Below are 15,027 nucleotides of genomic sequence, written 5' to 3'. Positions count from 1 at the left end.
CCTCTGATAGCAGCCCTATAATATCACACATTCAGCTGTTTCTCATTGTTTCATCTTCCTTCATTATTATTTTTGGGGTGTGAAATCAATAGTCTGCATATTAGTAATTTCTTATGGGAAAATTTGCTTTGGTTTAAGAGTGGATTTGGATTACAAGCGCAGTCCCGGAACGAATTATGCTCGTAATCCAAGGCACCACTGTATATATATACAGTAAAGTTGAACAATTTCAACTAAAACTATGTTTTTCTTATGAGTTCCTATTTCACTACCTGCACAATTGTTGCACAATTACTCCCAGCATGCCCTGACAGCAGTTATAGCATCTGGAGAGCCACAGATTGGGATCACTGCCCTATATACTGTTATATTTGTATACCTGCGTATAGCTGTCCTGCAAAGAGGAGAGTCTTCCCATCAATGGGTGATAGAGATAGGTGGAAGGATCTGTCATAGAGACATATACAGCAGCCTGGGCTCTCTGTGAATGTGAAGGCGGCACAGACAGATGTCAGCTCTGCAGGGATAGTACAGGGACTAACTCCTATAATGGCAGCTATTAGACAGCTGTAATTCTGTAGCTTCAGACCAAGGTGTAAATGAGGAGGAGGATGAGGAGAGTGCCAGTGCTGAGGATGAGGAGAGTGCCAGTGCTGAGGATGAGGAGAGTGTCAGTGCTGAGGATGAGGAGAGTGCCAGTGCTGAGGATGATGAAAGTGCCAGTGCTGAGGATGAGGTGAATGTCAGTGCTGAGGATGAGGAGAGTGCCAGTGCTGAGGATGAGGAGAGTGCCAGTGCTGAGGATGAGGAGAGTGCCAGTGCTGAGGATGATGAAAGTGCCAGTGCTGAGGATGAGGAAAGTGCCAGTGCTGAGGATGAGGAGAGTGCCAGTGCTGAGGATGATGAAAGTGCCAGTGCTGAGGATGAGGAGAGTGCCAGTACTGAGGATGAGGAGAGTGCCAGTACTGAGGATGAAGAGGGGAGTGCCAGTGCTGAGGATGAGGAGAGTGCCAGTGCTGAGGATGAGGAGAGTGCCAGTGCTGAGGATGAGGAGGGGAGTGCCAGTGCTGAGGATGAGGAGAGTGCCAGTGCTGAGGATGATGAGAGTGCCAGTGCTGAGGATGATGAAAGTGCCAGTGCTGAGGATGAGGAGAGTGCCAGTGCTGAGGATGAGGAGAGTGCCAGTGCTGAGGATGAGGAGAGTGCCAGTGCTGAGGATGATGAGAGTGCCAGTACTGAGGATGATGAGAGTGCCAGTGCTGAGGATGATGAAAGTTTCAGTGCTGAGGATGATGAGAGTGCCAGTGCTGAGAATGAGGAGAGTGCCAGTGCTGAGGATGAGGAGAGTGTCAGTGCTGAGGATGAGGAAAGTGTCAGTGCTGAGGATGAAGAGAGTGCCAGTGCTGAGGATGAGGAGAGTGCCAGTACTGGGGATGAAGAGAGTGCCAGTGCTGAGGATGAGGAGAGTGCAAGTGCTGAGGATGAGGAGAGTGCCAGTGCTGAGGATGAGGAGAGTGCCAGTGCTGAGGATGAGGAGAGTGCCAGTACTGGGGATGAAGAGAGTGCCAGTGCTGAGGATGATAAGAGTGCCAGTGCTGAGGATGAGGAGAGTGCCAGTGCTGAGGATGAGGAAAGTGCCAGTGCTGAGGATGATGAGAGTGCCAGTGCTGGGGATGATGAGGGGAGTGCCAGCGCTGAGGATGAGGAAAGTGCCAGTGCTGTATCCAGGCAGCAGTGTGTCAGTGCTGAGGATGATGAGGATACATTGTAGTGAGGATGATAAAGATACATTGCAGTGAGGATGATGAGGATACATTGTAGTGAGGATGATGAGGATGATGAGGATACATTGTAGTGAGGATGATGAGGATACATTGTAGCGAGGATGATGAGGATACATTGTAGCGAGGATGATGAGGATACATTGTAGTGAGGATGATGAGGATACATTGTAGTGAGGATGATGAGGATACATTGTAGTGAGGATGATGAGGATACATTGTAGTGAGGATGATGAGGATACATTGTAGTGAGGATGATGAGGATACATTGTAGTGAGGATGAGGATGACGATACAGTGTAGTGAGGATGATGAGGATACATTGTAGTGAGGATGATGATGATGATGAGTGAGTATGAGGATGATACATTGTAGTGAGGGGGATGAGGATACATTGAGTGAGGATGATGAGGATACATTGTAGTGAGGAGGAGGATGAGGATACAGTGTAGTGAGGATGATGAGGATGATACATTGTAGTGAGGATGATGAGGATGATGAGTGAGGATGATGAGGATACATTGTAGTGAGGGGGATGAGGATACATTGTAGTGAGGATGAGGATGATGAGGATACATTGTAGTGAGGATGATGAGTGAGTATGAGGATGATACATTGTAGTGAGGGGGATGAGGATACAGTGTAGTGAGGATGATGATGATGATGAGGATCCCTCATCCCCCGTGCAGGAAGATGCAGCACTGCCAGGGTTCCTGTTTCCTGCCTCTCAGCCCTCCCCCCGCATCCCAGAAGCCAACGGAAGTCAACATGTCGAGTCTGCACAAGAGCAAGTAAGGAGCTCCGGTATAGGGGAGCCCTATAGGGGCAGATGATGGGGGGCTGCAGAGAGGAGGGGTGCATACAAGGATCAGAGCATCCCGGAAACAAGGGGTTAATGCACCAGCAGCAGCTGTCATTGTATGGGAGGGTCTGGGGGGCTGCAACACTGGGAACCTGCATGTATAGTATACTGGTAACCATAGGATAATATATATGTGTACGAGGACTGCATGTATAGTATACTGGTAACCACAGGATAGTGTGTGTATATATATATATATATATATATATATGTATGATGTCTGTATGTATGGTATACTGGTAACCATAGGATAATATATATATGTGTGTATGAGGTCTGTATAGTATACTGGTAACCATAGGATAGTATATATATGTGTATGAGGTCTGTATAGTATACTGGTAACCATAGGATAGTATATATATATATGTATGATGTCTGTATGTATGGTATACTGGTAACCATAGGATAATATATATGTGTACGAGGACTGCATGTATAGTATACTGGTAACCATAGGATAGTATATATATATATATATATATATATATATATATATATATATATATATATATATGTGTGTGTGTATGAGGTCTGTATGCATAGTATACTGGTAACCATAGGATAATATATATGTGTACGAGGACTGCATGTATAGTATACTGGTAACCATAGCATAGTATATATATATATATATATGTGTATGAGGTCTGTATGTATGGTATACTGGTAACCATAGGATAGTATATATATGTGTATGAGGTCTGTATAGTATACTGGTAACCATAGGATAATATATATATATATAGTGTATGAGGTCTGTGTGTATAGTATACTGGTAACCAAAGGATAGTATATATATATGTGTATGAGGTCTGTGTGTATAGTATACTGGTAACCATAGGATAGTATATATATGTGTATGAGGTCTGTGTGTATAGTATACTGGTAACCATAGGATAGTATATATATATATGTGTATGAGGTCTGTGTGTATAGTATACTGGTAACCATAGGATAGTATATATATATATGTGAATGAGGTCTGTATGTATAGCATACTGGTAACCATAGGATAGTACATATATGTGTATGAGATCTGTGTGTAAATGTATCTATATGTTTTGGGGATAGAGAGATGTACAATGTATGCATAATGTGCATTTATATGATATGGGGGATAGAGAGATGTGTAATGTCTCTGTGTGTATATATATTGGGGATTGATGTGTACTGTATGTAAGTGTATATACATAGAGAGAGAGAGAGTTGTGTAATTTATGTGTTTGTAGCTATCTATCTATCTATCTATCTATCTATCTATCTCCTATCTATCTATCTAGGTATTATTTTTCTCCTATCTATCTATCTATACCTAATATATGTTTCACATGCTCCTACTAAGGTAACTTCCCTGTGTTGCCCTTTGTTCCATGGTCAGCACCATTGTGAGCTGTGAGAGGCCACTGTGTAGCCGACTCACTCACTCACTCACTCACTCAATGTCACAGGGTAAAAGGCAACAAAGAATTTGGAGGGGGCACAGAGATTGGCATGACACCTCCATAGAAAGCATCATGGTTATTGGGGTATTTGCCAGTTATCTGAGTGTTGGGACCCCCAGTGATCATGAGAATGGGCGTCCACTGCACCACGTAGCCACAGAATGGAAGATTTGAATGGTCTAGTGGTTAAAGATTCACATATTGCAGACATTGGTTGTGGTGCCAGTGATCAGTGTGGTTTCCGATAGTCTAACTGTGTCTGTAGTTGTATCTGCTATTGCAATGAATGGGGATGAGCTGCAGTACCACCCACAGCCTGTGTGCATGGGGGGGTGCTGTTTTTAGAATAAACCAAACATGTTTTCCTAATCCGCATGATATAGAAGGGATTAACATATAGATGTTTGGCGCTCATGTTACCAAGAGGAAACTCCCTGATAACCTTGGCCAGTATGTCCTGGCTTTCTGGGAGCCAAGCAGGAAGGCCCCCGCACGTCACGCCACCAGCAGACAAGCAGTGATCAGGTGATGTTTCTCTGTTTGCAGAATTGCAGAGTTCCAGAGTCTTCTCAGTGAACCGCGCATCAACCTGCCAGTGCTGAGAGAGCTCTGCTTTAACGGTAAGACGTCTTCAGCCATCCCACCGGACTTTGTCTTTTCTGCTTTATTTTCCACATTCTCTGCAAACACCAGACGTCAGGGTTTACTTGAGCCCAACTTGAAGATTATTAACCTTTCAAGAACACTTTCCTCCCAAAAAAAGCAGGTTGACTAACAATATGGCCACTGCACACAACTTTCTAGACTTGTTTGTGCACGGTTACGGCTTCCCCTGTCTCCATGTTGGCTATAACCAGGTTTTTAAAAAATCTAAGCTTATTTATAGCGCCGCCCTTTGTTTGCAGCATTTGTCTGGTATTGCAACTCATTACATGAATTGAGCCAAGTTGCAATACCAGCCACAGCCCACAGAGAAGAGTGGCACTGTTTTTGGGGAAAAGAAAACGACAAATATTGTGTTATGGTTTTAAGGGTATATGGTCATCACAGGATATGTTCTTACAGGGTTGGGGGAGAGTATTATACGCCGGCTATTCAAGTGAATGACCAACCATGTAGTACATGTATGGGGAGGGTCTGTCAGCTGTTTGTTAAGGGGCAGGGGGGGTTCTTGAGGGGAAAGTGGTCGGACCCCCACCAATCATCTTGTGATCCTGATAACTTCTTTTTAATGGGAGTTCCCCATTAAAACCAGTCCTTGTGTAGTGTGTAGTCATGTGACCTGTATTGTTGTGTTATCAGGTCATAGTGGTGTCCTTCACATAAGCGCAGTTCACACTGCAGTCAGCTATTTGCTTTTATTGTGTTGACAGAAGATAATTTGGAGCCTGTACCCTTAGGTTTCTGCTTTGTGGTAGATGATATGGGGTCGCCGTGCCCTTACCTGACTTCTATTTTCTGAGATAATTACGGGATATTAATGGCACAGACTGTATATAGCGGTAATTACAGAAACTAGTGATCTATCCATAGAGAGCCATGGCGTTCTCCTGCCCATAAGGCGTCGTGTATGGACAAACGCCATAGTGTATAAATATAGTGGTTGTCCTGATGAAGACCCTCCTGATATCTCACCTCTCTTATTCCTCTTTGGCAGGTATTCCATTTGAAGGAGGGATCCGGTGTCTCTGCTGGAAAGTATGTACCCCCCCCCCCCCCATAGACTAAAATGCGCAGATTTCTCCCTAATACTAATAATGTTCCCTAATTTTTCTTATTTTAGGTCTTACTCAACTATCTCCCAACAGATCGGCTACTATGGGACTCCGTGCTGGAGAAACAAAGGTGCCCAGCTGTCTTTCAAATTATCTTTACATGTTATCTAGATATGTGTGACATCCAAAATGGCCGCCGATACGTTCTAAGTCTCTTCACAGGAAAATCCCATTGGAGGGAGTGGTGCAGTTGCCCATAGCAACCAGTTATATGTCTATTTTTTAAGAAATAGAGGCAACTTGGTTGGTTGCTATAGGAAACGGCGCCATCTTATATTCACACACCCGTTATGATGCATCTCCCACAGGTTTACTGGTAAATTTGTCAAAAAAGGAAAGGTAAATGACAATCCCATGTTGGTGGCCATATTGGTTGTCACACAGTTTTTTTCATGAGAAATACATAACAAACTGTTTGAAAGGTTTGCACAGCAGAGCTTTATTTTCTATGGTAATGTCTCCGCCTTCTAATAGGGAAACTTACACCCACTTCTTAAAGGAAATGATCATCCAGCCAGGAATCGCCAAAGCCAAGCTTGGTTTGTCCAGAGAAGATGTCACTTTGGAAGACCACGTAAGTCCTGACCATTTAAAGGGGTATTCTGGAGAAATTGTCTGTTTAACTGTTAAAGAAAAAAAAACTGCTGCCATCCCCTGCTGGTGCACAGTGCTTCCTTTTCTCCATTCCTACACAATATAAATTCCCTCTCAGCCAATCGCTATCTGAGGTGGGTCATCAGTACGGGCCACTGATTGGCTGAGCAGGCACTGTCTGCGTGTCAGGATGCAGAACAGGCAGCACTGCATAACAGGCTGGCGGCCGGTATGTAAAATCCATTTTTAAATCCCTTATTAGGCCAAGAAAATGTCAAAAGCTTCTTAAAGTGACCTTCCATTTCTGTGTTTTGTTTTCTTTCATTCAAAGGGGTACTTAAGTGATTTTTCTTTAATCAACTGGTGTCAGAAAGTTATACAGATTTGTGAATTCCCTCCATTTAATAAATCTGAAATCTTCCAATACTTGTCAGCTGCTGGATGTCCTGCAGGAAGTGGTGTATTCTCTCCAGTCTGACATACCTGTAGTGCTCTCTGCTGCCACCTCTGTCCATGTCAGGAACTGTCTAGAGCAGCAGCAAATCCCCATAGAGAATCTCTCCTGCCCTGGACAGTTTCTGACATGGACAAAGGTGGCAGCAGAGAGCACTGTGTCAGACGGGAAAGAATACACCACTTCCTGCAGGGCATACAGCAGCTGATAAGTAATGGAAGACTTGACATTTTTAAATAGAAGGGATTTGCACCAGTTTTTTTGAAAAAAAAATCACCATAGTACCCCTTTAGGACTAAATCCTACAGGTAGTGTTTACATGTACCACCTTATCTCTTTTAGCCCCTTAACCCTAACCCAGATAGTCGGTGGAACACATACTTTAAAGACAATGAAGTGCTGCTGCAAATAGATAAGGATGTGAGGTAAGCAATATGGCTGCTGTTTACTTTGACTGGTAAAATATATACAGCGTACAAACCTTATGGTGACACTGGGGTCCCATAGCATAACTGTATGAGGCCCCATAATTCTTGTACTTAGTCTCCCTGGCGCAGTCGCCCAATGTTACTATATTCTCCCAGCTTCCTGTCGCACAAGCCATGTCATTTGTGTACTTGGGAAAGCGACTACTGGGGGACTACGTCAGGCCAGAGGGACCCTGGTCGCTGTTCACTTTCCGGGGGGATATTTGTCATGCTGGTGTGAGCTGTTGTGGGGGCTGGTTGCTATCAGTGTCATAGCTTTTACTGTGGAGGCAGACCGTGCTTTGCTAGGACAGGTCCGTTGCCGCACAGGCCCCGCAACAGTTGCATTGTCTGCCTCCATAGTAATTACACCACTGGGTGATTGCTATCACCACTCACTGTACTGGAACCACTAGCAGAGCAGGCAGCACCACTTGCTGCAGAGAGGCTGCCATAAACAGAGTTTGTGTTCTCCTCCAGGTACTTTATATAAGAATATACAGTACACGGGGGGACCAGGGCCCTGCTCTGTATGTTGCTGTGCAATAGGGGATCAGAGCAGGGGATTGGGAACTTCAGGACTAGTTCCCGACACCAACTTTGGTGGTAGCAGAGGGAGCCGTGTTGGCCAATCCTATCACAAAGTAATAGAACTTTATTAAAGCAATGCATTAGCGAAAAAGTTAAAAAAAAAATCCTAGTCTCCGGAGAACTCCTTTAAATAAATTTTCTGAGTGATTGTGGTCATTGTTGCCTTCCTTGGCATGGGCCATCTATTTGCCATATTTTCTATTGTTGTAGCCAGACATGAGTTTCCTAATACCATCCATCTTGTATTCCAGGAGGCTCTGTCCTGACTTCTCATTTTTCCTGAACCCCACGGAATACCCCTGCCAGCTGATCATGGATCCGGAGAATGAGTATGAGACCCTGAGGAAGCGGGTAGAACAGACAACACTTAAGTCCCAGACTGTAGCAAGGAACAGGAGCGGCCTCACTAATGTAAGAAAGGATTGTGGTCGGTCTGCATTGTTGTCTTCTTTTTGCATGTGAAGATGAAGTCGCAGCCTATACACACCTCTCCACATTCCATTCTATTACCTTCAAGGGTGCGTTCACACGTACAGGATCTGCAGCAGATTTGATGGCGCAGATTTGAAGCTGCAGATTCAAAGCAAATCAAATCTGCGCCATCAAATCTGCTGCAGATCCTGTACGTGTGAACGCACACTAAGGGTGCGTTCACACGTACAGGATCCGCAGCATATTTGATGGTGCAGATTTCATGCTTTGTTCAGTTATTTAGATGAAATCTGCTTCGGGTCCGGTACGTGTGAACGTACCCTAAGGGGCGGTTCACACTGGGCAAACATGGCGCAATTCCGCGGCGGAGAGCGCGCGCCTGTCCACTCCCTCTCCGCTCAAAGAATGAACATGTTCATTCTTTAAGCGGAGAGCGGCGGCAGCGGACAGGCGCGCGCTCTCCCATTCACTCAAAGCAGCACACTGAGCACGTGGAATTGCGCCGTGTTTGCTCAGTGTGAACTGGCCCTAAGGGTGTGTTCACACGTACAGGATCTGCAGCAGATTTGATGGCGCAGATTTGAAGCTGCAGATTCAAAGCAAATAAATTCTGGGCCATCAAATCTGCTGCGGATCTGCTGCAGATTCAGATCTGCACCATCAAATCTGCTGCAGATCCTGTACGTGTGAACGACATATTCTCATTAATATTAGATGAGGGGGAGGGGGGGGGGTCAACCTACAGCAAGTGTCAACCCACAGCAACCCCATTAGTATCAGACTGGTGGTGGCCTGACCCCAGTAGCGCTGCTGATCAGCTTTATACCACTGCTGCAGCTTCGGCATACACAGAAAAACAGAGCAGGAAGCAGACAGCTCCATACACTGTGCAGTGGTCATACAGGGTTACTGCAGCTCAGCTCCCATTAAAGTGAATGGGAGCTACATTATCCATCACCACCAACACACAATGTATGACCCCTTCTGCTTCCATCGCTTTGCACTGTAGCTTGGGCAAACAGCTGATCAGTCTGGGTTTCTGGGTGTCAGACCCCCAGAATCTGATATTGATGAATTATCCTGATTCGCACCCAGACGTTGTACATAGTTTTTATCTTTTTTTCTCTTACCCCCAGGTGAGTTCTCCTTTAAAGGCGTCTGCTTCTCATTCGCTGAGTGACATAGAGCCTCTGCCCAGCGGCTCTGAGGCACACTGGGAGGTGGTAGAACGAATCCTGTTTATATACGCCAAGCTGAACCCCGGCATAGCCTATGTGCAAGGAATGAATGAAATAGTTGGACCCATCTATTACACATTCGCCACAAACCCTAACAGTGCCTGGAGAGGTGAGGCCGTCCTTTTCTGTCACCCCTATTACTGTTATAGGGTGCCCTATGATAACCAGGGAGGAGGGTCCATCGATCACCATGTAACGCTTGCCTTCATGTACTCTCTGTAACCAGAGCATGCTGAAGCTGACACCTTCTTCTGCTTTACTAATCTGATGGCTGAGATCCGGGACAATTTCATCAAGAGTCTAGATGACTCTCAGTGTGGAATAACAGCAAAGATGGAGCGGGTATACTCCACGCTGAAGGAAGAGGATGAGGAGCTCTACCTCAGGCTGGTGAGTAGGGGGCAGAGAGGTGCTTAGCTCATGAGTTCATGTAAACCACCACCTTAAGGCCAGGTTCACACTATGTAAAAATAACAACCGTATTTCATAACAACGGCCATTGTTGTGCAAACAATGGCTGTTATTGCTCAAATAATGGCCGTTGTTTGCACAAGAACGGACATTGTTTTTACATAATGTGAACCTGACCTAAAGGTGGATTTGTCTGAGGAATCCTATGTATGTCTAATAAATGAATTTCTTTTAGTAAATTAAGTTATTCTACTACCCTTCTGTGGTCTTTAATGTCTCCCCTCTGTTTTGTTGTCTCCATCGCCCCACTTCCTGTAGCATACTTCCTGTTCAGTCTTTACGGTCTATCTGACATTTCAGCCAGCTCTACCTCCTCCGCACACTGCCTTCTTGATGATAACCCCACCTACTGCACCCATACATAGGGGCAGGGAGGTGAAGTTGACGGAAAACCAAGCTAGAGTGTACAGCAGGAACAGGAAGTCGGTTACAGGGCATGCACTAGGCAGGAAGTAGGGCAACAGAATGTAAACAACTGAAGCATGAAATCCCACAATAAGGCAGTAGAATAAATTAGTTACCAATACATGTTCATTTATTAGATAGTAGACTATAGGGTTTATCATCAAAGAATCCCTTTAACACCTCTGAGGGTACAGGAAGATGGGTGGATCCAAGTCCCTGTTTCAGGATGGAGAGCTGTTTTTGGGGTCACACCTAAGAAATAGCCAGGTCCTAAAAGTAAAAGAGTTGCTGTGGGACAGTCCCTTTTGCTAGATGAGTCCTTAGACCATAGCTGATTTTGGAGTTCTCTGCATTTAGATCCCTAGTGATCAGCTATAATCTGTTGCAGCAACTGTTCAGTTTCTCTGCAGCGCCTCCACAGGGGAAGTGAAGAAGTGCACAGCTCCTGCTCAGTGAGATATCTGTGTAATGGGTGGATGTCTGTGTAAGTGCACAATATTGGTGCAGCCCATTTTGAAAAGTCAAGTTCTACCTTTGTGACATCTGCCCCCTGCTGGCTGAGCAGCCTGTTAGGATGAAACGGCTTATGGGGCCTGCAAGGTTGGCATTTCAATTCTTTTCAGCTTTCCATGGTTATTGCCAGATTGCTCCAGTTTCTTCCAGAAGCAATTCCAGTAATCCTATAAGGAATTTGTGACATAGCCATTCTCTAATGCTGTATCTGTGATACGGGGGACGCCTCATTTTGTAGCTGTAATGTTCCTCTACTGCTACCTAAATGGGTACTAACCTTTTACACAGTTTGTGCTCATCTCCTGTTTAGTGTCCTTAAATTGCAGTTCACTGCTTGTTGTTAGGCTCAGTCTGTCTCTAGTAATAGAGACGTCAAGATAGAGTGCACTAAGTAGGCTTAGCTAGTGCTTTATGCCTGGACCTTGTTTATAGACGCTGAGCCTATTTGCCTCCTTCAAGGGGTCCATACTGTGCCTGAAAGATAAAATCAAGGCTTTAAAGGGGTTGCTCACCAATTTTGTTTTCTTTCAAATCAACTGGTGCCAGAGATTTGTAATTTACTTCTATTAGAAAATCTCACGTCTTCCAGTACTGATTAGTTGCTGTATATTTTGCAGGAAGTGGTGTATTCTCTCCAGTCTGCTGCCACTTCTGTCCATGTCAGGAACTGTCCAGAGCAGTAGCAAATCCCCATAGATCCTCAAATCCTGCTCTCCAGACTGGAAAGAATACATCACTTCCTGCGGGACATACAGCAGCTCATAAGTATGGGAAGACTTGAGATTTTTTTAATAGAAGTAAATTACAAATGGCACTTTCTGGCACCAGTTGATTTGAAAGAGAAAATTTTTGTGAGCTACCCCTTTAAATCAAGGCTTTCCTCCCCTCTTTGACCACCCTTAAATATCTGGGCGGCTGCCCCTTGTGTAGCTTCCATTATCTTCATCAGTTCACTGCTTAAACCAGGGCTTCTTTTGTAAACTCTTGATCCCCTTCTCCCCTCCCTTTAGCTTTTCATTGCCAGCAGCAGTTCATTGCTTAGACCAGGATTGCTTATATGATGTAACCCTGCCTTGTTGTAATGCTGTCTCTGTTTCCTTTTCTGCTCACATCGCACTTTGTATACTCAGTGTATCAGTAACCTCTTCTCCCTCCACATCTGTGAAAATATACTCTAAAGTATCCCCAAGAACAGTGTCAGCCTGTTTAAACCAATGTCATGGCATAGCAGAAAGGAATAGGCGCTGTCCTGTAATTGGCCAGTGGAGGAAGTTCAGGTGTGAGTACTGCTGACAAACATTGTGGGGAAACTACGATTCTTAGCATGGGTCTGTAGGAGTACGCTGGGAATTGTAGTTGGAGAAGCACAGGCTTGGGGCTCACTGATTTACCAGGTTGGCCCTGTTCTTATTTTAACACCCCAATGTTGGGTCAACCAGAGTAATTGTCTATTCACAGCAAGAACAGAACATCAAGCCTCAGTTCTTCGCCTTCCGCTGGCTGACGCTTCTCCTCTCCCAAGAGTTTGTGCTGCCCGATGTCATTCGGATCTGGGACTCGCTGTTTGCAGATGAGAACAGATTTGACTTCCTCCTGAAGGTCTCGTGTGCCATGCTGATGTAAGTATTGACCTATCATATAGGCTACACCTTTATCATACCTCTGGTACTTGTAGTTCCCTCTCTGGTAGTCAGCCTTCCTCCTTATCTAATGTGTCCCTTTTAATTCTTTTACAGATTGATTCGTGACCAGTTATTAGAAGGGGACTTCACAGTGAATATGAGGCTGCTCCAGGTGAGAAAATCCTATAGGAGCGGGACTTATACATAGGCACTATGGCAAATATTATGGGTCACTTATTGTTTCTATAAAATTTCCAAGCAGGCGGCTCTACTTAAAGGAGTACTCTGGGGAAAAAAACAAATCAACTGGTGTCGGTTGACATAAATTACTTCTATTTAAAGATATCAAGTGTGCCAGTACTTATCAGCTGCTTTATGTCCTGCAGGAAGTGGTGTAGGCATTCCAGTCTGACACAATGCTCTCTGCTGCCACCTCTGTCCAGAGCAGGAGAGGTTTTCTATGAGGAGTTGCTACTGCTCTGGACAGTTCCTGACATGGACAGAGGTGGCAGCAGAGAGCACTGTGATAGACTGAAAAGAATACACCACGTCCTGCAGGGCATACAGCAGCTGATAAGTACTTTTTAAAAACCTTTTTTTCACATAGAAGTAATTTACGTATCTATATACTGTAACTTTTTTTTGTCACTAGTTGATCTAAAAACATTTTTTTTCTGGCGTACCCCTTTAAATCATTTGCAGACTTTGCTGCATATTTGATAAATCTCGCCACGTCCAGTCCACAGGTTGTATATAGTATTACAGCTCAGAGTCATTCAAGTCAATGAGGCCAAGAGTCTTTTGTTGGAACCCATAGACAATGTATAAAGCGTCAGGGTGCACGTGTGACCACCGCTCCATTTTGATGGTAGATTTTGGGACCCTGTTGTCAAGATCTCTGTAAATTCCAACAGTCTGACCCCCCTCAATCCTACACGTAACCCTATCCTGCAATGGGATGTAAGTCTATAAGGTTGGACATCCCCTTTAACAGCTGTAGAGCCCCAGGTAGATCCTTCTTTCTCCCTGGGATGCTCTCCGATGGCTCCTTACAATAGACATAGTAACCACAGGGCTGGGTCCCCTGATCAGGCGACCAATATACCTAAAAGGCCTCGTCCACCGCTACACATCTCATACGGTCCATCTTTCTGTTTCTTTCCATGACTCCAGGATTACCCCCTCTCCAATGGGGATGTTCTTCCTATCTTGAAGAAAGCCAAGGAACTTCAAGACTCCAAATAAGATCCTGCCTTGCAGCCACTGTTCTGAGACCCTCTGGACCCTTACAGCATACCCACCTACTGGACTGATACCGGGGGGTCTGCCGCATCCTTCATGTGTTACATGGACATCAGTCTTGCCTTGTACACTCCGATCGGTGACACTCCTGCCCGGATTTGTTTGGACGCCGGGCGCCACGCTGGGATTTGCGCGCGCTCACTCGTGCCTCTGTTCCTGATGACCAGTCAATGCACTATAGACTATTGTGGCACTGGGGGGGGGGGGCTGTGTGATTAACCTGTATCGGTATGGATGGACGACTGTTATCGATGGCACGTTGTAGCACCCGGCCAACCAGGGAAAGCCTCATTGGGACAAAGCTGCCCCTGGGCTTAGGCCCCCCGGCGCCTGAGACCCCCAGTAGTTACAAAAGTGTTTAGAATGATCTTGTTGCTTTGTATTTGCCAATTAAGTATTTTATGTTCTTATTTTTGTATTTTATTTTCATATGCATCGATTTGTCATACAATTGGAAACCTTTAAGGGGTAGGTCATCAAACATTTTTTTCTTTAAACTAGTTCCAGAGATCTTAAGTCTTCCAGTACTTATCAGCTGCTGTAGGTCCTGCAGCAAGTGGTGTATTTTTTTTCAGTCTGGAGAGCAGAAGAGCGATTCGCTTCTGCTCTGGACAGTTCCTGACACGAACAGAGGTGGTAGCAGAGAGCACTGTGTCAGACTGGAAAGAATACACCACTTCCTGCAGGACATACAGCAGCTGATAAATACTGGTAGACTTGAGATTTATTTAGAAGTAAATTACAAATCTCTGGCACTTATGGACCGGCATTACGAGCACTATTGCAGGTTTGTGCTAGTGATCTGGGGTTACAGGAGTTGGATTGGATTTTATATCAATGTTTAAGGCAGGGTTGGGAAACCTTTGGCCCTCCAGCTGTTGCAAAACTACAATTCCCATCATGCCTGGGCAGCCGAAGCTAAAGCTTCGGCTGCCCAGGCATGATGGGAATTGTAGTTTTGCAACAGCTGGAGGGCCGAAGGTTCCCCATCCTTGGTTTAAGGCAACCGCTTTAAGGCTGGGTTCACACTAGCATAATATGGATGCATTTTTGTTTCTGCAAATCCCAGTCTGATG

At 45.0% G+C, this 15,027-nt stretch overlaps 1 protein-coding gene across 1 annotated transcript; it reads left to right on the top strand.

Annotated features, from left to right (window-relative positions):
- The first annotated feature begins 2,527 nt into the window (after positions 1-2,527).
- On the top strand, positions 2,528-14,827 carry TBC1D13 (TBC1 domain family member 13). Its single transcript, XM_069985929.1, has 12 exons — positions 2,528-2,571; positions 4,634-4,707; positions 5,745-5,785; positions 5,871-5,932; positions 6,337-6,436; positions 7,253-7,335; positions 8,220-8,379; positions 9,537-9,747; positions 9,865-10,028; positions 12,486-12,646; positions 12,764-12,821; positions 13,823-14,827. The coding sequence occupies exons 1-12, from the start codon at positions 2,549-2,551 to the stop codon at positions 13,892-13,894; spliced, it is 1,209 nt and encodes a 402-aa protein (XP_069842030.1). The 5' UTR covers positions 2,528-2,548; the 3' UTR covers positions 13,895-14,827.
- Positions 14,828-15,027: the final 200 nt, after the last annotated feature.

This window comes from Dendropsophus ebraccatus, chromosome 10 (assembly GCF_027789765.1).
Source record: "Dendropsophus ebraccatus isolate aDenEbr1 chromosome 10, aDenEbr1.pat, whole genome shotgun sequence".
NCBI lineage: Eukaryota > Metazoa > Chordata > Amphibia > Anura > Hylidae > Dendropsophus > Dendropsophus ebraccatus.
Note: the sequence above shows the minus strand (reverse complement) of the source record. Positions and strands in the feature narration are given on the sequence as shown.